General features: G+C 52.0%; 1 protein-coding gene across 2 annotated transcripts in view; it reads left to right on the forward strand.

Annotated features, from left to right (window-relative positions):
* Nucleotides 1-1,769: 1,769 nt before the first annotated feature.
* The window catches only part of C3H1orf159 (chromosome 3 C1orf159 homolog), a 33,048-nt gene continuing 7,372 nt past the window's right edge, over nucleotides 1,770-27,445 (forward strand). The window contains exons 1-6 of one of the 2 annotated variants that reach the window (XM_043998286.1): nucleotides 1,770-1,896; nucleotides 18,728-18,884; nucleotides 19,003-19,093; nucleotides 21,896-21,971; nucleotides 24,684-24,785; nucleotides 25,220-25,285. In XM_043998286.1, the coding sequence (XP_043854221.1) occupies nucleotides 19,022-19,093; nucleotides 21,896-21,971; nucleotides 24,684-24,785; nucleotides 25,220-25,285 (316 nt within the window). In that variant the 5' untranslated portion in view covers nucleotides 1,770-1,896; nucleotides 18,728-18,884; nucleotides 19,003-19,021. Of the gene's footprint in view, nucleotides 1,897-18,529; nucleotides 18,554-18,727; nucleotides 18,885-19,002; nucleotides 19,094-21,895; nucleotides 21,972-24,683; nucleotides 24,786-25,219; nucleotides 25,286-27,445 lie in introns of those variants that run through there. The other variant, XM_043998287.1, reaches the window with a different exon arrangement.

The raw sequence follows: 27,445 nt of genomic DNA on the forward strand, positions 1-27,445 counted from the left end.
GGGAGGGGGTTATGGTTCTTAGGTATTTATTATACTCTTCAACAGTCCAATTAGAATTAAAGTGGTCTTTTATTTGGAGCTAGGGAAAGTGACCAAGTGGGAAGTCAAAGATTTCACCCATGGGGAGGAGGGCTTAGAAACATCCTCCTCCTAGAACAGAAAGAAGACAAAAATTTTTACTGAGGATAAATGGGTTGTCCACTTGAAAACTAGAAAGTTCATTTTTGGGGTGGGGTGGGGAAAGCCTAGATGCTTGTCATATTCCTGGGAGTTGAAGGGGACATTTTTTGAAATGATGGTCCTGACCTCTGTCTCCTGGCTCTGTCAGGTAGTAGCCTTGCCTAATAATTGACTTTCCTGCTATAGAATTTTATCTCCCCTTACTTCTTAGGTGTGTCTGTCCTGATATCTAGTTGGTCAATCGAAACTTTAATAATCCTTTAATTCCTTGATATATCTGTCCTGTTATCTGGTCATCTTTGGTTTGGCTTCTCACAAGAAAAACTTCTGATTTATCCTAAGCCCCATGTCAGAATCAATAGAGAGAAGGCACTAACATTAAGGAGATCTGGAAATGAAGACAGGATTTTAGCTTTGGAGGAAGCCCGGGGGGCCAGAAGATGGAGGTGAGGAAGGAGAGAATTCCAGGCATTAGGGACAGCCAGGGAAAAGTCCCAGAGTCAGGCTATGGAGTATCTTCCATTGGGAGCAACCAGGAGGCCAGTGTCACTGAATCACAGAGTACACTGTGGAAAGGAAGGCATAAGAAAGCTGGAAAGGTCGGGAACAGTCAGCTTGTGGAGGGCTTTGAACATCAAACAGAGGATTTTATATTTGATCCTGGAGGTCGAAGGAGCCCCTGGAGTTTGGTGAATGGGGGAAAGAAGGAGGTGACCCAGTCAGCTACACTTTAGGAAAGTCACTTTGGTGGTAGAATGAAGGCTAGACTGGAGAGATTTGAGGGGGGCGGGGCGCCTAGCAGCTATCACAATAGTCCAACAATGAGCTGAGTGTGGCCTGCACCAGGGGGAAGATAGAGAGAGACATTGGGAACAACTGGTCTGGTCATTTGACAGATGTTAAAATGGAGGTTAATACAATCCAATCAAAAACACATTTACATAATTTAAATAATAAGCGAAGTCCTGGGGCTAGAGAGCTAAAAAGGACCTTAAAACCTGCCCTTTGGGAGTTTGCATTCCTCCTGCCTACTGAGGTTAAGGGACTTGCCCAAGGTCACACAGACTTGTGTGATAAAGCTTATCCTAGTGCCAGGCACGTAGTAGGTGCTTAATAAATGCGTATTGACTGCCTGACCGGTCTCCAACCTAAGTCTACAAAACAATAGCAGCCAGGTTCAGTTACTGTCCATCGCATTTGGTGGGTCAGGATATAGGGGTCAGGATAAGCCGAGAAGTCTGACTCCCGGGAGGCTTCCAGGCCCTCGTGGTTGCCCGCCCTCATCCTAGCCTCCAGCCCCGCCCCTCCCTAGGGCTTCTCCATCTCCTAGCAACGCCAAACATGGCCGTCGTGCGAAGCCTGCTGGGAAATGGAGTCCAGCCTTTAGGGCACCAGGCCGGTCTGTACTGGCCTGTGGGACTAAGGAACTACGTTTCCCAGCAAGCCTAGCGATCGCCTCGCGACGCCTCCCGAACGTCCGGTCCCGAAGGCAACAAGGGACCTGTCTTACCTGGGCGGGAGGACCCACAGGGAGGCGCGGGGACCGTTGGGAGATGTAGTTAATTCTGGCGTCGCCTTCCCCAGTCGGGCGCCGATTTGGCGGCAGTGGGACTACAAGTCCCAAGGGGTCGCGGGGACGCGGGGCCAAGGGCGGGGGGCACGAAAAGGAGCCTGCTCGCGGGCGGAGGCATCGGAGTCGGAGGAGGCGGCGGGCGGGTGAGTGAGGAATACAGGCGAGTCGGGGAGACTGGAGTGGGGTGGGGGAGTGGTCCCCGCAGGCTGTGCGGGATAGGGGGGTGGGGGTGGGAGGGTCTTACCCATTCCCCATCTTCCATCCCCATCCCTTTATGCCACTTTGCCCCTTCCCCTCCATCCCCTCCTCTCTCCTCTGCCCCTTCCTCTTCCTTCTTCCCCCTCCCTCCTTCCTCCTTCCTCCTCCCTTGCCTCATCCTTTCCCCCTGCCCCTTCCCCTTCCCTCCCTCTTGGCCCCCTCCCCTCCCTCGCCTCTTTCTTTCCCTCTTTCCCCTCCCATTCCCCACTGTCTTCTCCCCCCTCTGTCCCTTCTCCCCTGCCCCTCCCCTCCCCCCTTCCTTTAAGCTCTCTCCCCTCCCTTTCCCCCTCCCCTTCTCTGCCCACCTCTTCCCCCCAGCTCCCCTCGGGAGCCTTGCTGCTCGTCCAATGCCCTTTCGGCCTCCTTCCAGTCCCCTCCCTCCTTCCCTCCAAGGAATGACTCCCCTTCCCCGTCGTGGCCTCTTCCCTCCTTCTGTACAGTCTCTATCGGTTTCCCCCTTCCCAAACCCTGTTTGAGACCCCTTGGACGAATCACTTGGCTCCCTCGACGTTCATGCATTCATGACTTACAAGGGCCCTTTCACGTCTGGGATCCTCTGATTTTTCTTAAACACCCCCCCCCCCACCCCGTTTGTCAGTTAATAAGCATTTCTTAAGCTCCTACCGTTTGCCTGCCACTACGCTGGGGCTACACTATGCAGAGACAGTCGAAACTCCCAAGTTCAACCTTAGTTACAAACTACTGCATACGGGCCAACAAGATGTGTGTGGGACAGCCTGGAGCGGCTAGTTAGCTCATTACCCTGCGAGCGCTGACTGGTTGTGGTTGCCCGACCCGAGGATCGTTATTTATCTCCTTTGGGTCTCAGTTTCCTCGTTTGTAAAATGAAGAAGTTGGGCCAAAATGGCCTCGGAGGGCCCTTTCAGCTCTAGATCTTGGGTCCTGAGAGCCGCCATCCAATATTGCAGTGACATCATGTGGAAGAGGAGCCAAACGAGGAGCGGCTGGTGGAAGTAGGAAATCTCCTAATTGGGAAGTGGAATTGCGCTTTCAGTAGGCCTGGTGTCCCTATCCATGGAGGTCTTGAAACACAATATGGAATGACCTAACACTTCTTAGATAGGTCATAGAGGGGTCACCAAGTACCCCTCCAACTCTTACTACCCAAATGGGGTCATGAAGAGTTGGACATGACTGAAAAACGACTCCATTTAGAGCTGGAAAGGGGAGCCCTTAGAGGTCACCTAGTCCAGTCCCCTCATTTTATTTTGATGACAAACACCCCCCCCCATGGGGGAGGGTTTTGCCTTTCTCAGGGTCACCCTGGGAGTGAAGAAGGTCAGAGCCGAGATGAAAACCTACTTGTTTCTCCCTACTTGCTGAGCTTCTTGACTAGTTTGAAATCCTTCAAAAGGGCCTTGTCTGCCCCAGAATTCCCTTGTGTGGGAGAGACTTGAATAGCCTTGGGTGTCCTCCCACCTGGCTGTGATTGCCTCCTTTCAGGCCTTCAGAGATGGAGGGGAGGAGGGGAGGACTAATACACAAACCCAGCAGTTCATCAGCTATGGCTCCTCCCTCTGCCCAGACTGGGTTTGCCCCATCCTAGTAGGCCTGGCCCTGGGTGACCCCAGAGTAGGGCTCCTTTGCCTGACATCTGGCCAGTCGATCAGGAGGTTGTTTTACTGCACATACTCCAGATGCCCTTCAGAAAGGACATGCTTTCCTTCCTTCAGTTCAAGTCAGTACCTTTTTATTAGGTGCCCAGGATGTGCAAGACACCGATTTAGGCTCTAGGGGTGGTACCAAAACCCAAATCAAAGCAGCCCCAGTCTTCAGAGGGCTCACTTTCTACTGGTGAGACACGACAAAGTAACAGATGGCAAAAATGGAGGTGAGACAGAGAAGAGGGGATAAAAGATTAGGGGACAGAGAGAGAGGAAAGGAAGAGAGAGATGAAGGGAGAAAAAGAGAGGAGAGTCAGAGATGAAGGGAGAAAAAGAAAGATGAGGAAAGGAAGAGAAAGAGATGAGGGGAGAGAGAGATAAGGGAAGGGAGAGAGACAGATAAGGGGAGAGACAGATGAAGGGAGAGACAGGAAAAAAAATGAGATAAATGAGGGGAGAGACAGAGAATGATAAATGAGGGAAGGGAGAGAAAGAGACAGATGAGAAGAGATAGAGAGAGAGCTCCCTGACAAATTGGGTGAGGCATCAAGAAAGCTAAGATAAGGTTTCAGAGAAAAGGGCAGAAGGAAATGCCTCCTGTCCAGGTTAGGGGGATGGTTATCTTAAAGGCATGGAGGGGAAAGTCTGGTACTGCAGGTGGTTGGAATATAGAGCTCCCATACCTTCTCTTTCTCCCCCCACCCAAACTACCCCTTCCCCTCTCCTTTACCCACTAAGTCCCCAAGAGACACCTGGTTGAGGCTTATCTAAGAACACAGGTGCACCTCATTCTGAGCAAAGGACAACAGAGCAGCAGGTTCAGGGATTCCTGACCTTTGTGATGTGAGCCCCAGGCAGTCTGGTGAGGCTCTGTAGAGCCCCCTTCTCAGAATCATGTCCTTCCAGGCACTGGGATGACTCTGGAAACCAAAACTTAGGGAGTAGGGCTATTTTTCCCATCCTCCCAAATCCCCATGAACCTCAGGGTGAGTGCTCTTGTTGGAGCCCAAGCCCCTTTATACAGATGGGGAAGTAGGTGGCCTGCAGCCACCCAGATTGTAAATAGCAGAGGCAGCGGGGAGAGGAGAGCCAGCCTCTGAGAGAATCCCATTGTAAACAACCTCTTCACTTCTGGGTTCTTTGCCTTTGAGGCTGGCTAAAGGGCATCCGGAAATGGGGGTGGGAAGAATTGAAAATGGAGCCTGGGGAGAAAGAGAAAGACTTCAAAAAGTGAAAACTTTGCTTTGTAGAAACAGATCCTGGTAACTTCCTTTGAGCCAATGCTTTTAAACTGACCAAGTAATTGCCCAGAGGAAAAGCGTGGCATTGTGGGTAGAGTGCAGGACTGGGAAGCAGAGCATTGTGGGCTTAGCTGAAAAGGAGGCCAGAGGCCATCAAGGCCAACCTTTGCATCTTACAGACAAGGAAACTGAGCTCCAGGTAGGTTTGAGGGACTTAACCAGAGTCACAAATCCTAGGCAGGATTTGAAGCCAGGTTTTGCTGGCCCTGGGTGCGGCATTCTCTCCACTGTGTCACACAGCTTCAGTCCAAAGCAAGTCACTTCTCAGGGCCTGTTTCCTACTCTGTAAAATGAGGGATGATGATGGTGTCTGCAATCCCTACTGGTTGTTGTGAAATAAAATGATGGGTGGGTGGATGGATGGATGGATGGATGGATGGATGGATGGATGGATGGATGGATGGATGGATGGATGAATGGATGGATGGAAGGAAAGAAAGAAAAAGAAAGGCTAGAAATAGGATAAATATGATACACATATGTATGTATATATCCATTCGTGTGTATGTGTATGTATGGATGTGTCTGTGTATTGCTTAGCAAACTTTAAATGGGCTCTATAAATTTCAGGCAGGATCATTAACAAAAGTTTCGATGGCCTAAAACTGGCTGAGCTGGATTCTCTGCCTTCTCAGCAGTCTTAGGCCCTAGAAGAAAGGGCTGGAATGAAAGGTCACTCTAAAGACCTGCAGGATGATGTCCTTAGATGCCTTCTGCCATTGGTTGTCTCCCACTGGGTTAAACTTTTATTCATTAAGGCCTTCAGTTAGATGAATAAAGAGATTGCTAGAGGAGGAGAGTTTTGACAAGTTGAGTGCCCTTTACCACCTCTCCCCCCCTTATCTCTTGCTCTGCCCCCTCTTTTTTTCCCCTCCCACTGCACTGCCCTAGTTCCAGCCCTATCCCCTCCTGCCCAGATTATCCAGAGTCTCCTCCTGGTCTCTCTGTCTCCAGTCTCTTCTTTACACAGTTTGACCAGCCCTTTCTGCAGCCTGCTTCTTTGGGGGGGGGGGGCAGCACTATCTGTCTTATTCCCCCCATGAGAGCTGAGCTCTGGGCCACTGGGCCTTAATTCCCTAGCACCAGACAATGCCCTTAGTAGGGGGTTAATAAATGCTCACTGAACTTCCCTGTACTTCCTCCAAGCCCTCATTAAGCCCATTTGCAGTAAAAACCCAAGGGGATCATCAAGGAGAAAGGATTTTTATCCTCTGAACTATTTTATGACTTACTTCCGGCCATGAAATATTCAGTATTTACTTGAAAAGCATGAATTGCTAAGAGTGCACCCTCACTCTGACAGGAAATCAGTAATCACTGCTTCAATGGAAGTACCTAATGAGATGCTGGGGGGTTCCCCGGAGAAGGCACCAGATCTGGAGTTGGGAGGACCTGAGTTCAAATGTGACCCCAGCCACTTCTTCTTAGCTGTGTGACCCTGGGCAAGTCACTTCATCCTGTCTGCCTCATTTTCCTCATCTGTAAAGTGAGCTGGAGCAGAAAAGGGCAATCTGCTCCAGTATCTGCTAGTGGGGTCACAGAGTCAGACAGAATGGGATGACTTGGAGATGTACTTCCCAGCAAGGACGGCCTGCCGGTGAGCCTGCCTGCTTTGTCTTCAACAGCTCCTCCTCCTGTTAGACTGAGGTTGAGGGAATGTTTTCCCCCTTCGGTCCCCTTGCTAACCATTCCTAAGCTAGAAGGAGTTGACAGCTCTAAGGACCAGCCTTAGTCACAACAGATACTCTGGACTTCTCCCAGATTGGCAATGACAGACATGCTGTTGTAGTGGCAGGCTGTGGGGCATAGCTGCCAAAGCGTTTGATTCGGTGTCAGGAAACATCTAGGTCCAGACCCAGCTTCTGACACAAACCGCGTGATCCTGGGCTGGTCACTTAACTTCTCAGCCTCAGTTTCCCCATCTGGAAATGGGAAGCACGCTGCTTACTCTAGCTACCTCTCATTCTTTAGAGGCAGCTGGGCTGGCACAGTAGATAAGGGCCTAGGCTTGGAGTCAGGAAGACCTGACTTCAAATCCAGCCTCAAGACACTGACTAGCAGTATGATCCCGGGCAAGTCACTTCACCTCTGCCTTGATTTCCTCAACTGTAAAATTTGGATGATAACAGCACCTTCCAGGGTTGTCATAGGGATGGAATGAGAGAACATTGGCAAAGCACTTAGAACAGTGTCCAGCACATAGTAGGCCCTTTATAAATGCTTCTTTCCCCCCTCGTGAAGAAAGTGCTTTCCAGAAACAGGTGGAGTTGTGATGATAATGGGGAAGGTGGGGAAAGTGAATTCCTCAGATTCAAGGAGCTGGGCTATCCCAAAGGTTAATTTTCCCTCCAACAGAGAGCAAGATTACCTTCCCAGAATGTGGGACATTCCTGTGGGAACAGAAGTTTTCTCAAGTGTTTGTGCCTCTTGTTGCTAAATCACTTCATTTCTATGTCCTTCCCTCATCCTGTAGCAGTGAGTCTTCCCTTGTAACAAAATGGTTTTTTTAAAGAGGAAAAAAAAAGCATTTCAGTGAGACTGACTGAGCCATTGACTCTGTCTGACAGTGTGGGAAGGGAAGAACTTTCCTCTAAATGCCTTTGTGATGATCCCCCAGGGCTCTTCCTGTTTGCATACTTGGTCATCTCTGGGTAGTTTGCTTTCCAGGTTCTGCATCAGCTTCTCTGGGTCCTCTGCTTCTCAGCACCCCCTCATCATCTTCTCTCAGAGCAAACACTGTAAGGCTCCAGGGCCACAGCATTTGCCCTTCTCCAATCCAGGGAGCCCCTGACTTTCCCCACCTCCCCCTGCAGCCCACAGAGCACTTCCTCTGGGAAAAACACCCGCTCCCGACCTGCTCTCCTCATCATTCTTCTCCTGTTCGCTTTGGTATGTCAAGCATCGTGTAATTAACTTCAGCCCTGGCACAGCATCTCGTGCCGCTGCTCCAGATATACAAGAGATGGCCTCAGCCAGTGAGCATCGGGGATCTTTGCTTCTTGCCGCACCTTTCACGACCAATCACTTCACCCTGCACAGGAAATCAACAGCATCATTTCATTAAATTCTCTTTGGAGGTCTCAGCCTCAGACTCTGACAGGCCTGAATGCTTAGTTGATATCTGGGCCAACGGTATTTAGCATTTTATTTTCTATCAGAATATCGGTTGGTATTTTTCATTTGGAAGGCAGGTGTTTGTGATTTCCTGGCAAATGATGAGCTTACCTTTGACAAACTCCCCTCCCCCTCTCCATTTTGGCGGCTTTCCCCGGGCGAGCTGACAGCTGGTATGGAGAGATCTCCTTGGCTAGCCCCTCTTTGGCGGTCCTGGAGTGTTAAAGCCGCTCACCACAATCAGTCTACCCAATGCCGATTCAGACCAAAAATAGAAACTCTGCGGGTAAAAGAGAAAGACAGAGAAAGATCAATTCCTAGGAAGAGAATGCAGAAGCAGATGGGACAATGTCAGCCCTGCAGGAGGCTACAGGAAAGATGCTAGGGGCCAGCTCAGCCATTAACAGCTGTGGTCAGGCATCTCCCAAAGCCAAAAGGATTCAGTCCTTGATGTCCTTGCCAAAGACTGTCAAAGGTGGGACCTAAAACCTTTTAGATGAGACTGCAGAACAGTTATAGTTTTATTTGGCAAGAATTATTATTTTTTCTGACTTGAAATTGTTTACATTTACACACTGTTTTAGTATGGAAATATTCGTTAACCTGACTTTTCCCCTCAAAAATGTGCCCCTGTATCATTCTCAGAGGCCTTAAAGTAACCGTCCCCTGGGGAAAACCATCTCCTCTAACAAAAATGATTTCTTCCCAAACAGAGAAATCAGTCAGTCAATCAGCTAACACTGAGCACGTACTTGGGTACAGAGCTTAGGCCTGGCTTAGAATAAGATCTTCTAGATCCAATCTCTGCCTCCATAGTGTTTCCAAGGCAAAACTAGCTAGCTGTGATTCCCAAACACAGTGGCTTCTTCAGTGAGGAACACCCCGCCCCCTCCAATCACAGCCAAGCCTTCTCTAACTTAGATAAGTCTTAGGGAGTGACCCAAGGGAGACATGCCCAAGGGCTCACACACAGCTATTGTCAGTGATGGGATTTATAGTCAACTGCATGTCCAGCACTCTGTGCTAGATGACCTGCCTCATTATCTATCATCCAGGGAAATTCCCTCCACTAAGGCATATCACACCCCCGTGTGGTGGTAGTGGTGGTGGGGGTGTTACATCATATCCAACTCTTCTTGACCTTGATCAGACTTTCTTTGACAGAGATGCTAGAGTGGTTTGCCATCTCCTTCCCCAACTCCTTTTTCAGATGATCAAATTGAGGCAAATGGGTATAAGTGACTTGCCCAGGGTCACCCAGCCAGTAAGTATCCCAGGCCAGATTTGAACTCTGGAAATGAATCTTCCTGACTCCAGGCCTGCTCCTGGACCCACTGTGCTACCTACCTAGCTGCCCACCCCTTTGTGTAACTTAGGAAAGAAGATGTAGGGATTTTCCTGAGGTACTTAGCTTTAAGTGGCTTTAATAAAGCTCATCTAGTTGCTCTTGGAGTCTGGCTGAGCTCTCCAACAACCCAAATCCCAGTATTCAATCCATTCTACCAACAGTTCTCAAAGTGTGGGCTGCCAGTCCCTAGAGGACCCCAACAATCATTCAGAGGGTCCTCAGCATCAAAACTATTTTCAAAATAATACTATGATCTTATTTGCATTAGACAGAATTTAAGAATACCCAGAAAGACCAACCTATGTCAGTTGATGTTGTTCATTGTCATTTGTAATTCATAAGGCAAAGAATAGAGGGGGTAGGATGATCCTTTTTTTTTTTAAATCACTTGATATACCTGGGCCTTCCAGTGTTAAAATATGTCTCCCCTGGGGGCAGCTAGGTGGCACAGTGGATAAAGCACCGGCCCTGGATTCAGGAGTACCTGAGTTCAAATTTGACCTCAGACACTTGACGCTTACTAGCTGTGTGACCCTGGGCAAGTCACTTAACCCCCACTGCCCTGCAAAAACAAACAAGTTAATTGAATAAAGGTAAAATAAGTCTGAGGGGAGAGTGATAGAAATACATCTCTCCAGTTTGAGGAGAGTATGAAAAGAGCAGGCAACAAACCAGAAGAGGTGCAGGGACTTGAAGCCGTCCTTCCAGAGCAGAAGGAAGCTCTTTGAGGTCAGCCACTGGTGGGTTTGGGTTTGGGTTTTTGTCTGTATCTCACAGTGTCTCATACATTGGTGCCTAATAAGAGCTGAGGCTGAATCCATTTAATTCTAACCAATGTAACTAGAAGCTCAGTGAGGGCCAAAGGGTTGGGCCTCCCTCTAATTCTATGTGTTTGTATTCAGGCCTCTGGGGGCCGGGTAGGCAAGCTGTAACCCTGGACTAGCCCCTGAGCTTCTCAGCTTTGGTGTTCAGTCGGGGTTTTCTTGGCAGAGATACTGGTTTGCCATTTCATTCTCGTTTGAGGATGAGGAGACTGAGGTAAACAGGGTGAAGTGACTTGCCCAGGGTCACACAGCTAGGGAGTGTCTGAGGCCAGATTTGAACTCACTCAGATCTTCCTGCCTCCAGCCCTGTGCTCTAACCATTGTACCACCTCGCTACCCTACCTTCTCAGCTATAATATTAGGACCTAATTCAAAGGGTTGTTGTGAGAATCAAATGCACATTAGGTATGTAACGTAGACCTAAACCACTGTGCAACTGCTGGCTGGGATTCTCTATGGTGTCTGGTAGAGGATCTTTTCCAGGTCTGGAGTTCAGCAAATGTTTGTTGAATGAATAGATTTGGACTGAACAGTGAGAGTCATCCCTTATATTTCAGTAAGAAGGTCTTAGAGAGAGAAAGAGAGAGAGAGAGAGAGAGAGATTTGATTTCTCTTAATCAGCACAAAATGCTCAGATGCTTTCATGGTCCAGCTGCAGATGTTTATGGGTATTCTCCTCAGTCCACCAAGCAAGCCTTTGTTCACAGGAGCCCACATGTTCTAGGAACAGCAGCTTTGCATCCACTGCTAATGAAAATCTCTAGTCGATAAGCTGGCGTAGCTCCCTTGGGGACCCTGGAGCCGTCCTGATGGCCATAGAATAAAGGACTCTGGGATCCTCCCAAAGCCAGGAAGTGTTCCAGCGGAATAGGAGTCGCTGCTGAGGCAGAGGCAAGCCAGGGAGGCCAGGAGTCTTTGTCCTGAGAATCTGCCCCAAAGGGTAGTTTATGAAGTGCCATTGGATTAGTGGCCCTTTGGAGAGCCATTGGAAGGAGGGGACCCTAAATATAAAGTACGGCACAGCCGCTGCCCCTTCCCGCCACACACACAAAGAAAGCGTCCCCTGAAGGACGCCCTGGACATTCTCTCACACTCTCACTTCTGGGCTGTTTGCTTTCCCTGTAAGATTATCGGTGGAGATTTAGAGCTGAAATTGTGGTGTTTAGTGTCCAGCTCTTCACAATCTCATTTGGAGTTTTCTGGACAAGATCCTAGAGTGATTTGCCATTTCCTTCTCCTGCTCATCTTACTGAGGCAGACAGGGTTAAGGGACTTGCCCAGGGTCACACAGATAGTCAGTGTCTGAGGCTGGATTTGAACTCAGGAAAAGGAGTCTTTCCGATTCCAGGCTTGGCTATCCATTGCAGTGTCCCCTAGCTGGAAGAGACCTTAGAAATCCTGTCATCCCACACCTTCATTTTGTCAGCAAGGAAGCTTGAGACCCTGGGGAGGGGAAGTGACTTGAGGGGAAGAGCTGGAATCGGAATCCAGGGCTTCTGGTCTCAGATGCAGCTTACTTTTTCTTTTGTAACATCTGTGCTGCCTTTTTGTTTTTAACGAGTCAGGTAGCCAGTCTGAGGGATAAAGGGCTGGACTTGGAGTCTAGAAGACCTAACTCGGATAGCAGTGTGACCCTGGGCAAGTCCCTTCACCCCTCTCAGGCTAGTCTCCCTCGTCTGTGAAATGGGTACAACGACATAAGTACAGTACTTTGTGAACCTTAGAATACTACTGAAGGGTTTGCTATAATGATTTCTACTAGATGCCTGCGTCCGGACTCCTTGGGACTTAGTTAAAGCCTAGCAAAAGTAAACGTCACATTTCTGTTATTACACCAAAGCACTTCGCACACCAGCTCCTGTGAGCCTGACGGCTATATCCAGAGGAAGCGACCACTCACACCTAGAGGGTCTCCAGAGCAGGATGGGAGGCCAGGCCTCTCCTGACGCTCTCTCAGGGAAGCGGTTGTTAGGTTACATCATGTTACGTTCTATGTTCTGGTCAGCTTGCCGGGCTGTTTAGTTCAGCATTTTGCAGACTCAAAAAAAAAAGCTGATATTTCCAAACTACTTTGGCTGCATTTGTATCCCCTGCACTTAGTAGAGTGCCTGGCACATAGTAGGTGCTTAGTAAATACTTGTTGACTGGTTGATAACATGAAAGGCTGTTAGATTCAGGGGATACCCCTATGGTAAAGGACCTGAGAACAGTCATGAGATTTATGTGGAGGGAGAAAGGGAGGGAAGGGAGGAGAGAGGGTAGGTATTTACAAGCACTTGCTGTGTGCCAGTCCTGTGCTAAACACGGGGAACACAAATAAAAGGCTGAGAAAGCCCCTTGCCCTCCAGGGGTTTCCATTTGTGAGATTCAAAATTGGATATATGGAACATTAAACTCCCCCTTTTAACTTTTCCCTTTTATATCTATCTATCTATCTATCTATCTATCTATCTATCTATCTATCTCCCAGACCACTAAGAAAAAGAAGCCTCTGAGCTTTAATCTGTGAGGAATTAGTTTTTATTGCTTGGGAATTAATTAGACAACAAAGGGTGATACCATTTAGGGAAATAGGGAAGTAGAAATACAGATGAATGACCTTAGATCTAAACTTAGTCTATTTTCCTTTATAAAACTCACCAAATCCCAAACTGCCCTCCAGGCTGAGAACCAGCACACCCAAAGCCAAACACCAACCACATGTTTCCTTTTACCCATGTGCGCCGCCACGGCTACATTTAGCAGCCAGAGCCCTCGAACTTCCATTCCTCCCTCACTTTTAAGCTGGTGTCCTGGAAGTTCGTCGTGGTCTCCTCCCCAAAAGGGAGGTCCTTCAAAAGCTGCTTCAGTAGCATGCGCAGTCTCTCAAATGATTCACCTAAAACTTCCGAGATATATATATATATATATATATCTTTACCACAAATAATTTTTACCACACATTCTAAGAGAAGATGATGCAGAAGAGGGAAGGGGCGAATCTCAGGGAAAGTAGCTAGATCTCTGGGAGCAGTGGTCGGGTGGATTTGATGACAGAGCCAGAGGTAGAAGGGGCAAGGGCCACGCAGATGGCTGGATGAAGCCAGGCCTGGGCCGGGGCTGGCCGGGTAGGATGGCCTAGGTGAGTCTGAATTCACTCACCGAATGCCTTCGCCCCACGGTGGGGCTCCCCCTTTGTACAGCTCTGAGGGGCCTTACAGATGAAGAAAACGAGTCGCAGCGAGGTGACGTGGTTTGCCAAGTTGATGCGTTAAGTAGCAGAGGTGAGATTTGTAGCCACGTCCTCTGACACCAGCTCCAGTGTCATTTGCTTTATCCTCTTCATCTGCTGGGTGCCCCCGGCAATCGTTCAGTCCAGTTCCAAATTCATGTAGTGTAGACAGGTACTAGAAGAGCAAGGGTCCGTATGAACTAAGCAAAGTCTATCCGCAGACTGTCAGAGTTGGTGGGGGCTCAGCCACCGTCCACCCATCTCGTCCAACCCGCACCTGGAAAGGAATTGCCGCCGTCCCATAACCACCAAGCAGTCACCCAGCCTCTGCTCCAAGACCACCAAGGCGGGCGAGGCCAGCACCTTGAGAGGCGTTCCCTTCCGCTTTGGAGCAGCTCCTGATCTCTAGGCTAAACTTAGCTCTGTTACAGGCCCCTGTTGCCCTTGGTTTCTGCCTTCTGGGGGCAAATAGGACCCATCTTTTCCCACATGACAGCTTTCCAAATATTTGGAAAACAGCCGTCAGGCTGCTCCGAGACTTCTCTTCTCTGGCCTGACTGCACCCAGCACCTCATGGCCCTTACCATCTCTGCCCTCCTGGACACTCTCCACCTTGTCGGTGTTCTTCCCAAATCATAGTAGCCAGTCAAAATCTGGCCAGAGCAGAGTCAAGGAGGCCCATCGCCTCTTTATTCCTGTTGCCTCTCTCTCTTTTTTTTTTTTTTAGTGAGGCAATTGGGGTTAAGTGACTGCCCCCCTGTTCCCTCTCTTAATGCAGCCCCAGATCCCATTAGATTTGTTGGCAGCCCCATCATGTTCCTGACTCCTGTTGAGCTAGTAGTCCACTGAAACCCCCAGATCTTTTTCAGACCAACTGCTCTCTACCCACGCCTCCCCCATGCTGTACTTGTGAAACTGATCCTTTGAACCCACATGTAAGAAAGGTGGCTATTCTTGTTGAATCTCAGTTCATTCGCTTCAGTGTTCTCTATCCAGACTGTCATCCGGTGTTAGCTCTTCCTCCCAGCTTCATGTCACCTTCAGATTTGATGAGCGTGTCACCTATATCTGTATCCAGATCATAGATAAAAATGTTAAATATCACAGATCCCTGGGTCATTCCACCAGGGACTCCATGTTAACATGAAATTGTTAATTACCATTCTTCAAGTCCAGTCATCCAACCAATTCCAGTTCCATCTCGTTGCCTTCTTGTCTAGCCCGCTTCTCCCACCCTCTCCATAAGAGTAGGAGATTTATTAGCAAATGCTTCTCTAAAGTCTAGGGAAACAGTATCACCAACATTCCCACTGATCTCTCAGTGTGGTTAGGTGAGCCTGGCATCCTGCTTTCTCCACAGTCATGGCCTTCTTTACCAGGTATCTATTAACCATCTTTTTTGGGGAGGGGGCAGGGCAATGAGGGTTAAGTGACTTGCCCAGGGTCACACAGCTAGTACGTGTCAAGTGTCTGAGGCCGGATTTGAATTCATGTCCTCCTGAATCCAGGGCTGGTGCTTTATCTACTGTGCCACCTAGCTGCCCCCTATTAACCGTCTTTTTAATGATTCCTTTTAGAATTTCCCAAGGAATTGATGTCATACTCACTGACCTATAATTCAAAGATGCTGTTTGTTTTCATCCCTGTTTTCAAAATTGGGACAACCCTCCTCTCTCTCCAGGCCCTGATCTCCATGGTCTTTCAGAGTTCCCTGGCCCAGCAGTTGCATCTGCCAGTGTTTTCTTTTGTTTTGTTTTAAACATCCCAAAATGTTGTTCATCCAGGCCAAGTGACCTGAATTCATCCAGGGTAGCGAGGGGCTCTCTCACTATCTCCATGCTTAGCTTGAGTCTCAACTCCCTGCTAATCACTTTTGTTCTGGCATTTCCAATGCACAAACAAGTCAGTGTCCTTCAGAGAAAAAAGCCAAAACCGACGATGATTGAACAGCTGTGGCCTCTCTCTGCTGCCCGCACCTTGGCAGGCCTGCCCTTTCCTTGGGCATCCTTTTTCCTCTAACAGCTTTTTTTTAACATCCCTTTTTTGTGTCCTTAGGGAAAGGATTGACCCTTGTGAATGAAGAAGCATTTATTAAACACCTTCTGTGTAGTAGGTGCAATACTAAATGCGGGGGGACAAGAACACATGCAGAGGGGTCAGCTAGGTGGTGCAGTGGATAAAGCACTGGCCCTGGATTCAGGAGGACCTGAGTTCAAATCCAGCCTGAGACGCTTAACACTTACTAGCTGTGTGACCCTGGGCAAGTCACTTAACCCTCATTGCCCTGGGGGGAAAAAAGAAGGCCACCCCTGCCCTTGGGGAGCTGACATTCTAATGGAGAAGAATGACACATACAGGGGAGGAGATACACGGGAAGGCCGTGTGCTGGCAGGGCCCGGTTCCAGGCCAGGTAAGGCCAAAGGTCACCTCGGGTTCATGGGGCAGAACCTGAGCTCCAGGGGGAGGCAGAAGAGGGGCTGGTTCCCATCTGGCCCTGGCCCATCTCACGCTCCCTCCATCCCTCTGCTCACTCTGAGCCTCAGCACCCTCGACGCTTTCCTTACAGACTCTGCCTGAGTTCTCATCTCCATCTCCTCTTGGCTTCTCCTGCTGCCCTCAGCTGCCTGCTGGGGCCCCTGAGCAGCTGCGTCTCCTGCCTACTCTCAAGAATTTCCTTCTTGTTCTCAGAGCAGCCTGCCCTCTTGTCCTCGGGCCACCTCCCCTGTGGAATTTGAGTCCATTTGGAGGCCACAAGTTGGCACGGTGGGTAGAGCCAGCCTCAGGCACTTCCTCGCTGTGTGACCCTGGGGAGAGTCACTTAACTGAAGGCAAGCCTACCTCAGCTTCCTCAGCTATAAAATGGAGACAGTAAGAGTAACTCCCAGAGGTGTCATGAGGATCGATGAGAGGATATTTGTAACAAGTGCTTGGTGCCAGGGCAGGACAGATGGCACAGTGGAGAGAACCCTGGCCCTAGAGTTCAAATTCAACCTCAGACACATATCAGCTGTGTGACCCTGGGTGAGTCATTTAACCCAGATTGCCTCCCCCAAAAGTGCTTGGCACAGGGCCTGGCAAATAGTAGGTACTTAATAAATGCTTGCTTGCTTCCTTTCATGGGGGCTCCTACTTATTCTTCCTCTGAACTCTTTAAAATCAGCTTTCACCGAATCAAGGGGGTGTATATTACAAGGTTTTGGAATGGTTAACAGGGCTGGCAATCCTGATTAATAGGAGTGAATTGGCAAAGCAGCTCCGGCCCCTTTCCCAGCCCCCCGTAGCCACTGAGGTCCTCTCTTGAATGCCCGGAGGAGGCGCCCATCCTCGCTGGCTCATTAGCATCTCCTGAGCCAATGGGGCCCTTTGCCTCCAAGAGCCTACTGGGGGGTCTCCTCTGGGCCTCTCCAGAAATGGCCGTGATGATACTTTTGGTGTTTGTTGTTGAGTCATTTCAGTCGTGTCTGATTCTCTGTGACCTTATTGGAGGTTTTCTTGGCAAAGATCCTGGAGTGCTTGGCCATTTCCTTCTCCAGCTCATTCGACAGATGAGGAAACTGAGGCAAGCAGGGTGAAGTGACCTGCCCAGGGTCTCCCAGCTAGGAAGTGTCTGAGGCCGGCTTTGGAGGCAGGAACACTTTCTCAAAGGCTGTGCCAGGGAAGCACAGACTGGGGGAGGCCCTTCCAGCCAGGACAGCCGCCACAGGGACCACATGGAGACACCCCTGTGCCCAGGCTGCTGCCAAGGCCTGGTGATTTTACTTTTGCAGCATCTCTCTAATACGTTCCCTTCTCTGCTGATGAAGTTGCCATCCAGGGGCTATCACTGCAGCAGCTGCTGGGGCTCTGCCTGCCTCCAGTCTCCCTCCATTCAGCCACTACAGGGACTTTCCTGAAGTGCAGATCCGACTGTGTTCCCCCTATTCAGCCAACTGCAGTGGCTCCCTATTGCCTCCAGGAGTCAGTCCAGAATGCTTTCTTTGGCCCACAGTCCTTTCTCCTCCTGCCTCTCTAGGCTGCTTTCCCCTCAGTGTGTAACCTGCCCAACTCGGCCTCTTCAGGCCTCTGCCCCTGGCCTCCTAGACATGCCACAGACAGGGTATTCCGCCTCCAGGCTCCGGGCCTTCTCTCCATGCCTGGAGTGCCCCCGCCTCCCTCATCCCTACCTCCCAGCCTCCCTGGCTTCCTTTAAGTGCCAACCAGAATCTCCCCTGCTGCAGGAAACCTTCCCCACCCCCTCTTCACATGGGTGCCTTCTCTCTGTGAATGCTGTTCAGACCTGCTTGTATGTGGCTGCCTCTTGTCTCCCCAGTTAGATCGGGAGCTCCCGCCTTTTGCCTTTCTTTGGATCCACAGTGCCTGGCCAAGGTGGAGCTTAAATGTTTTCTGAAGCAATGAGCCAGAGGGTCCTCCCACAGGGTCGCCACCTGGGCTGAGGGGCGCTGGGGCGGGCATCTCTTGGTCACAGCCGCTCCTAAGATGGTCAACAAAGACACAAAGGGGTTAAGATCAGCCCTGGTGGAGGGATAGCTACGCTGATGAAGTTACGGCAAGTCCCCATTAGTAATGGCTCAGCTGCTCCTTTCGGTAGCCATCCAATCTTTGCTCACCAGCTGCAGAAGACGCCCCTTTGCCCTGTGCCCTACGAGGGATAATTTATGCCAAGACCTGTCTTTGTTTGGAAATGAGAGAAAATGGGGAGCCCAGAAGTACTGCGGAGAGTGTTTGAAGTGGGAGTGGTGAAGGAGCCTGCTGCTGCTGCTACTTCCATAGGCCTTTTCCCCAATGGGAAGACCACCACAACTGGAAATCACCTTTATGATCCAAAGGGGAGACAATACTTAGGCAGGATTGTTCTTTGTGAACACATCTGGCTCCTCTGAAACAGGCAAGTGGGTTTTCCTTTCCAAAATCCAGTCTCGGCTCAAAAAATTTACATCGGCCATCTGGAAATGAACCATCCCAGAGACTCTACCTTTACTGAGTTATTTCTGCCAGAAATGTGACAAGAGGGGCTGCTAGATGCAGGAAGGGCCTCCAAGGCCAGTGGGCCCCCCACGTCATCTTACACATGAGGATACTCAAGCTGGGGCAGCCGAGTGACTCGCCCACGGCCCCACAGGTTAGGGCTGGGACTTGAACTGCATCCTCTGACTCTCAGCCTGGAGTGGCCGGCCTCCTTGACTGCAATTCCCAGTCTCCGTCTCTGAAAAGGTTTTCCTCTTTTGGTGGGTGGGGTGGCCTCCCTGCTCTGACCGGAAGCCCAGGCTGATTTCTAATCTGCATTGATTTATAGATGCTGGGTGTGGCCTAATCCGGGCCTGGCACAGTGGGAAGCCTAGGGCTGATAAGACTCCTCGTTGCCTAGCAACCACAGGCCTGTCATTGCCAGGAAACCACTCTCTGCAGCTGGTCCAGGCTTCTGAATGTCTTCGGTTTCTACCCCAGACAAGGTAAGCCATCTCCCCAGCCTGTGCAATGGGATTCTTCCTCATGTCTGCCAAGAGCACTCTGGGAAGCTGTTGCCAAGGGGCGGGGCCCGAGAGCCTGTGGTCTCTTGTTGTTTTTTAGATATTTTGCATTCCCGCGCATGGCAGTCCCTTATGTCATCCTGCTGGCTAGCCTCTGGGCTGAAGTTGTCAGCAAATCCAGGGAAGGCGCGGTAGGTATCCCGAGTGGGGAGCGGCCTTCCCCTCCCCTCGGCCTGTGTTTGAGGGTAGGACACATGTGTAATTTATGGGAGGCTTTTCACTGGGGAGACCTCCGAACAATAAGTCCTTCTGGAGCGAGGTAAATGGAGTCACCAGGGCCCACGGCTGGCGAGGGGGCAGCAGCACTTGGCTTCCATTCCTCTACACCCACTAGGGCCAGATGCCACCCCCCACCCGCCCCCGCCCTTTTTCTCAGCTCCCCAGCTAGGACTTCTGGAGATCCCTACCACACCCCGAAAGGGGATGAAGCTTCCTGCCAAGGAGACCGTCCAGAGGAACAGGAAGCAGCCTGTCCTAGCAGAGTTGTAAAACCAGCTCCAAAACCTGCAGGCTGGCGTAGGTGTTCTGGGCAGCCCCGACGGCCCCTCAGCGAGGCCTGGCTTCAGAGGGTTGCCCGGTGGGTCACTGGCGGAAGCTTTCCCAGGCAGGCAGGCAGGTGGGCTTCCTCTCACTCTCAGGGGCTCTACCCTCTTCAGCACCCCCCATTCTGGAGTCTCTAAATCTGCCTTTGGTAAGTTGGGGTGGTTTTATTTTTTTTTTCTGGCGGTTTGGTATGGTGGCTTTTTTATTAACTAAGGAGGTTGCCAGTAGCAGCAGTGACCCACATAATGACAGAGCGCCTTTCCACCCATTTCTGAGTCTCAGAGTCTGTCGGAGACAACCTCACCCTTAGACTGAAAGTCCACAACCCACCTCAGGGCGAAGGGCCAGCTTGAATGGTGTTGACTCAGGCTGGGCTCTCCATCTGTAGCCAGCACCTTTGCCCCCATTCTTTCCCCCCCCTTACCCTGCCCCTCTCAGCTCCTGCCTTCCTGCCATGTGGCTGGGTCTGTTGTGGGCCATCTTGAGGCCCCCTCACCTGCCTGGCTCCCTGGTGACTCACAGAATGCAGGGCCCTTGTTCCTGCTACGACCTTTAGTCATTCGCTCACTCACCAGCTAGAGGTCTCCTTGCTCTCCACCAATCAGGTGGGAGGATAGGTTTTCTTTTTCCTAATTTTCTATGTCTCTTTAATATTTTTCTTTTTTTTTAAACATTTTTCTTTTGATAAACAGCGCAGTGTTACTATTAGTGATATGCTAGGAGGCCTCGGGAGATCAGCGCGGGGCAGGACACACTATTAGTGCCCCCAGATTTTTTTCCTTCCTAATAACCAGAGTGAATTCCAGTCTCCTTGGTCAGACTTTTGAATCTAGGCCTCCTTAAAGTAGGTACAAGTCTCATATACCAGCCACATCTGATCCAAGATGAAGACTTTTTATGAAGCTCCTACAGAGCCCATTAGGAATCCTGGCTTGACCCAGGGCCCTAGGACAAGTCATTTTCCCCTCTGTGTGCCTCAGTTTCCCCTTCTGTAAATGACAAGCTTGGAGTAGATGGCTTCTGAGACCCCTTTCAGTTCTAATGAGATAATGTTTATTAAAAAAAAAAAACATGCTTAGCATGTGGAAGGCAGGATATCAGTGTGTATCTCTATGGACTGTCACTCCATGAGGCCGTAGCAATGGAGGACAACCTTGAACAGGCATCTTGGGGTGCAGAAACAGTGGCAGAAGCAACATTTCACTTCCTGAGGCTTCAGCTTTATGTCTCCTCCTCCTCCTACTCAAGATTTGGCAGAATTTGGGCCCTGGACTTTGAGGCACCCTGTGAAATGAAGGGGGGAGGGTCAGTGAGCTGAGTCGGGTCACTTTCCCAAGTAGAGGTCTCTGTGGTCCATAGACTGACAAGCTTTTCCACAGAGGTCTAAGGTCTCACTTGGCCCTTCGGCTTTCAGCCAGTCAGCCAAGAGACCAGGTTTTCCTCTGACCGGCTAAACGGGGCCCATTCAGTTAATGTCTAACTTCAATTATGTCTGGTTGTCACCCATGACATCTTGGAACAAAATGCCTCTGAGCACTCGGAGGTGGCTCTGAAATGTGATGTTTGTGATTCTAAGAATATCTTTTAAAAGCCATGGTTTGGTAAGTGAATGAATGATTCATTAGGACCCCCCCCCCCCCTCCCAGCACATGCTGGCCCAAGGAAGCAGTGACCGCCACGCAGGGCTCAGCTTAGGAGGCGACAGGATTGTCTGGTAGACCCCCTTGTTATCCAGCTAGACTGACGCTAACACCAACCTCCCGAGGGCTGTGTGAGGAGCAAATGAGGTCATGGGTGTCAGGCCCTTGGCAAGCTGTCTGGGCCATTATTACAACTTCCTGGTGACCCACCACGCGTGGTAGAAAAAAACCTGTGGCCTGCTCCGACCCTCTGGAACCTAGCATTGGGCACTCTCGGGCCCACAGACGGGCCTACGCACATGGCTTCCTTGTGCAAATGGTTTGGCCTTGGAATTCTTTCCCTTCTCATTTTCTTTGAGGTTTCGGCACTAACTGAAATCTACTGTGGGGCCCTTAGTGCGTGGTGCAGCCCTGTTTCAGAACCTTTGCAAGTGACCGCTTTTCTCTTTCCCATCATCCTCCTTGGGGGAAGGGGGGGTTGTCCCAGGGCTGGCCTCAGCTGGGCCTTCAGCTTTTTGGGAACGAGCCCCTCTGCTTCTGGGGGATGGGTTTGGGGAGAGAGGACATCCCAGAGTCACTGTCAGGCACCAGGCACTTCCCCCACAGCCCACAGAAGGTGGAGAAGCCAAGATATTGTTCTGACTCCCAGGGATTAGCACGAGGAACCTCGTTGCACCTTTAGGAGAACTTGCAGAGGAGAAGGCGTGAGCCATCGAAGGTGTCGGGCTGACAGGGCTCTCTGCTTTTTAGGTCCCACAGCCAGAGTGTTGCATGGACGTGATGGACGTCAACGTTAGCTGCCCAGGCACAGACCAGTGTGCTTCAGGTAAAGCAAAGAGTGAACTCGGCCTGCCAGGACCCCCGCAGCAGGGCCCAAGGCTCAGGGCCAGCTCGGCCCCCTCCAGTTCCAAGGCAGTGGCTAAGTGGGACTGGCCCCCTCCCCTCTGGAAGATGGGGCAGTAAGAGTCTGTGCCACGCCCCGAGATCCCCCGATAAGCAAGTCTCGGGCCAGCCAGGAAACTGAGCCCCTGTTCCTCTGGGCTGCTCTTAGACCCAGCCCGTCAATGACAGACTTATAGGGCCTTCACCCCCCTCTCCCACAGCCTCTTGGGGCCAGAGGCCTCCGGGAGGGCCCCAGAGCCAGCCGTCAGCCCCGATTCATGGGCAGAAGTGGGAGGTGAGCTGAGGTCTGAGAGCAAGTGTTCATTCTGGACCTAGAGCCCCTGGCAGCTCCTGAGACAGAAAGGGGGACTCTGACCTTACTCAGAACATATGGCATCTCATGCCCAAAGAAGGCGGTGTGGCCCTTGTTTGTGGAGTCCTAGAGTGCAGGGCCCTTGGTGCCCCGGCCCCTTTAACTAACTCTCCCTGGTGGCAGCTGCCAGGGGAAAAGCTGATTGTGTCCAGACCTCTGGGGAGAGGGAGGTACGGGCCGTCTGTAACGCTGTTGGCCTTCTTCACCCGCGTGACCCCCAAGTGCATCTCAAAGCCTACGCCACTGAGGTGGGCTTGAGGCGCTCGGGCTGAGGCAGCTGACGTCCCCGGGAAGCCCATCTGTTCAGGGGTGTGGTCGGCAGCAGCACCGAGTGTCAGTCACCAGGGACAACAGGAACGAGGCGCTGGCAGCACCCTTATTGTGGTTGGAAGCACTTGGCCTGTAGAATGGGCTGAAATGTCGGGATGAAAGACCAGGTGTGATCTGTGGGAAGAGCACGACAGGAGTGGCAGCTTTCCCTCCAGAAGTGGGCACGAGGCCCTCGTTCCTGCCTAGGCGCTGGCTCCTGGCATTTGTTGTCTCCATCGAGGGTATTGTGTTCACTCCATGGGAGTAGGTAGACAGTAGGCCCTGCCTCCCAAGAGTTTGTGATCTAGAATGGAGGATAGATGACACCTGAGAAAGGACAAGCCGCCACCTACGGGGATGCATTTTGGGGCCAAATGGATGATTTCAGAGGCTGCAGTGGAGTGGAGAAGAGGCGGGCATGAGCGTAGGCCCGGGGCAGTGGAGAAGGCCCCGAATCTCAGGTGCCCCTTAGAAGAAGGGGCAGACTCGTACCTTAAAGGGACAGTGGAGGGAGGCCTGAGCAGAGGCTCCCGATGAGGGAAGTGTCCAGTAACCCAGCTAGTCAGGGATAGGAGAGGGAAGAGGTGAAGGATAGCTTGTGGAGGGCCTCAGGTCTTGGACCACCAGCAGCGGGGTGCCCCAGCCGGAGCTGGGAGCAAATGGGGTGATGTGGGAAGGTCTGGCAAAGTGCGTCCTGAAATTGGGGAGAGGGAGCGTCTAGCCCAAGGTGCTGAGTGAGGAGTGAGCCTGACAGCAGAGGCAGTAGAAGCCCGGGCCAGAGTCAGGGAGACCTGGGTTCGACTCTGTCCTCTGACATTTATTAACTGTGACCTTCCACACCTGAGTGCTCATCTGTAAAATCGATCTCATCTTCCCTATGACTCCTTCCTCCTCCTGGGGGGTTGCAGGGTTTGCATGAGAGGACGTAAAAGGCCCTACAACCTTTCAGGCACTGTGTAGATAGTGCACAGGGGGCAGTGGGGTTGGCGAGTAGGTCGGGCAAGGCCCTGAGGGTTACAGGAGCAAGAGATGTGGTCAAGGACTCAGGCTGGAAAGAGATGGGCATCCCTTCACCCAGGGAAGGGGCCAGGGCACAGGCGGCCAGCCCTTGGCCTGAAGCAGCCCCTGCACCGCAGCATCCGGAGCGGCGAGGGAGGCCCCCAGCATGCTGGGGAGAGCCTTCGGGCCCAACTTGGGGGCCAAGTGGGCAAGTCTCACAGAACAGACAGGCTGCAATCGGCACCATTGGAGTGCCTGTAGAGACTGAGGAGCTCCCAGCCCCTTTGTGAGACACCGTGGAAACTGTCAGCAAGGGAGAGCTTTGGTGGACATTGCCAAGGAGGAATCCACGGGACTTGGGCACTGGCTCAGAGGAGAACATGGAGTCCTGGCTGAGGCCAGGGCTCCAGGCCATAGGAGAACCCAGAGAACCAGTGAGCCCGATCTGGATCAGGATCACATGAAGCACAAAGGGTTTGGACTTCTTTGGTTTCTCCGGTCTCCAAGTTGGAATTTGGCCAAGATTAGCCTTTGAGGGGTGGCTAGGTGGTGCAGTGGATAGAGCACCGGCCCTGGAGTCAGGAGTACCTGAGTTCAAATCCGGCCTCAGACACTTAACACTTACTAGCTGTGTGACCCTGGGCAAGTCACTTAACCCCCATTGCCTCACTAAAAAAAAAACAAAAAAGATTAGCCTTTGAAACTAGAGGAGAGGGGGCCTGGCTGGCCTGTCCCCCAGCCTGGCAGAGACAGACAGACACACACACATGCACACACACGCACACATGCGTGCACACACATCAGGTTTTAAGTCTGACAAAAGCCTTCACAGGGATCTCACGAGACAGCCTCAAAGCAGGTTAGGATGAATGGGCACATCCAGCCATGCAAATCCTCCAGAGGGGAATTCTGGGCCCCTGCTGGGACTGGCCGCCTCTCACTTACCCGGGCCCTGGCTCTTGTCCCCCTGCACAGGCTGTTACCGCCGCTGGAACGACGACGGGAGCAGCAGCTGCGTTCGGTGCAGAAATGAAAGCCTTCCGGGCAGCGGGGCCTACGTGGTGGAGTGCAGAAGTCGTGAGTCTCCTCCCGCTGGGTATGGCCGGGGGTGGGTCTGGGTCCGTTATGGGGGCACTGCAGAGGACATCTTCCTCCCTGCAGGCCCCAGGCCCCGGTGGGTTAGCTCTGCTGTAGCTTGTGGGGACTCTCCCCGCAACTCTGGGCTGCAGTTCTCACACTGGCCAGCAGAGGGCGACGGTGGATTTGCCTGTCTTGCCTTACTGAGAAGCTGGCACCCCACTGGGTGTCCCTAGAAGCTCCCTTCTCCGTGGCGACAGTCCGCCCCACACAGCCTCAGTCTTCCTGGAAGAAGCTCGCCCATTGTGTTCCCACAAGGGCCGCCCCAGGGCAGGAGGCAGAAGAGCGGCCTCACCTCCCAGCCTCACCCCCTGTCCTTCCAGAGCGGTGTGCCGCACGGGCACCAGGCTAACGGATGTTTTTTTCACCCTCAGTGGGCAACAAAGAAGCTAATGTCACGTCCTACAGAACCACAGGGACGCCCCTCCTGCAGAACCTGGGTGAGTCAGCCTGCTCGTCTTAGCAGAGCAAAGGGACGGACGCCTCGGGAAAGCACCCTCCCCAGCCCCCCTTTCCCCCTCCCAGAGGCTGCCGCAGATGTCTGGGGTGTTACGGCCCATGTGGCCGAGCCCATGATCCCACACTGAGCCGGGATCCCCGGGGAGCCGGGGCCTTCAGTGCGGCTCAAATTCATGCCAGCAAAGTCTCCTGACGGTGGATCCCACAAATGGAAGCGGGATCCCGGTCCCCAGCAGATGGGGACGTTTCCTGGCAACCACAGGCCTGGGTTTCTGGGCCTTGGTTGGTGGGGGATCTGATCAGTGATGTCGGCTTTCGATTCAGGAGCAGAGGATGCTTCCCGCTTCCTGCCCCACTCCCTGCTAGCCTGTTGCCAGTCCCCTTTGCAGTCACGACTTTGCCATTCCTCTGTGGCATTGTTGCTAGCTACAAAGTCCCCAGTTTCTGTGGAAGCCAATGGAGGCGCAGAAGGAAGACTCCTCGCAGGTTCAGGCTCACTCCTGTCCTCAGACAGTTCTCCTAAAAACATAGACCCTTCAGCTTGGGATTGTTTGCAAGAGTAGCGAGGGGAAGGGGCCACACACCATAGCTGTCCCACCAGGTCACCAGGATGGAGGCTGCTCACTAGAGCAATCACGCCTACTCAGGCTGGTCACATCATTGAGTGCTTTGCATTGAAGGCAAATACTATTCTGACCACTGAGCAAGAAGGGCAGGCATCCTGGCTGGGAGCCCAGGACACAGCCTAGAAGGGCCCAGCCCTCAAAGGGCCTGCGCTGCTGCAGTCCCTCTGCTCACTGGCCAGTTGAGTTAGCCCCACCAGACCCCTTCATCTTCTTGTCCCCAAGGCCTGAACATGGGGCCCAGGACCTTCCGGTCATTCCCTTTGGTGAAGACTGGGGTGTCCTGACATGGGACGAGCCCTAGAGGCCCAGTCTGGATTTCTAGCAGGAGTGGTAGCACCTGGCCTCCCCTCCCTGCAGTGATGGCCCCTAGGGACGTTGGCAGTCAGGTGACTCTCGATGGGTTTGTTCTGCCAAAGGCCAAGCCTTCATCACACCGTTGTCTCCCCAGGATGGTTGGGGTAGGGCCTCTGTCTTCTCCCATGTGGAAGTGGGCTGAGGCGTGCTGGCGCCGTACCTGCCTCTGGGTGCCTCCTGGCACATCAGACCCAAGCGCCCACTGTTATATCAGCCCCCCCCACACACACACACACACCCCTCCCCAGGCCAGTCCCCAGCAGAGGCACGAGGAATTTCAGGGCTGGCTTTGGGTCTGAAAACTGCAGGTGTTTTTTTTAAAAGCCTGGCTATTTGAATGAGCTCCTCCAAATATCCCGGAGCCACCAGATGCCACCCGCTGCTTTTGCCCAGTAGCACAGATAATCAGAAACCGAAAATTCAGCGGAGCCCACACAGCGCTTGGTGGAGAGAAGACGCGTTCCGTGTATGGCAGAAAGCCGAGTTGAGGCGCGTTTGCCGTTCTCCTTGAATTCTGTCATTTCCCTAGCCTCTAAAAATAGCCCGGGCCTCACCATGTGACTCCATCCTGGCTCCCAGGCAGGCACGCACCGAGAGAAGGCCCAGGCCCCATCATTTCCTGATCCTTCCATTAACTTTCTGGAACCTTCCTCTCTGGCCTGCCAGGATTGTTCTGTTTGACTAGTCACTAGTTAAAGATTGAACACGGCCTCTGTCTCTTTCATCCTTGCCCTAGTGCGCCAAGAAAGTTCTCGCCCCACCCAGCCACAGCAGCCCTGTAGGACTCCTCTATTTCTCAGCAACAAGTGCAGCGGCTTAATGAGAGGCGTAGACCTAATGATGGCACTCCCGCTTCACCCAGGGCCGGGTCCCCAGAATGACCTCGGGTGGGGAGGAAAAGGTCATCTCCTCCTAACACAACAACCTCCTGAAGGTTCCAGACCACCCTGCCAGCTCTGGGTGCGAGGGGAGGAATGGTGGCTAGATCCGGCTCTCCTCCACTTCTGTGCCAGTGATCTATAGCCAGGGACTTAGAGGCCGGCTCATAAACTCAGACCTGGGCTTCCCTGCCTCCAAGGGCCTCTGACCCCCTAGCCGGCTGGCAGAAGGAAAAGCAGGGACCACAGGGAGATGCTTACCCCCTCCCGGCCCAGCCCCATC

Source organism: Dromiciops gliroides, chromosome 3, assembly GCF_019393635.1.
Source record: "Dromiciops gliroides isolate mDroGli1 chromosome 3, mDroGli1.pri, whole genome shotgun sequence".
Lineage (NCBI taxonomy): Eukaryota > Metazoa > Chordata > Mammalia > Microbiotheria > Microbiotheriidae > Dromiciops > Dromiciops gliroides.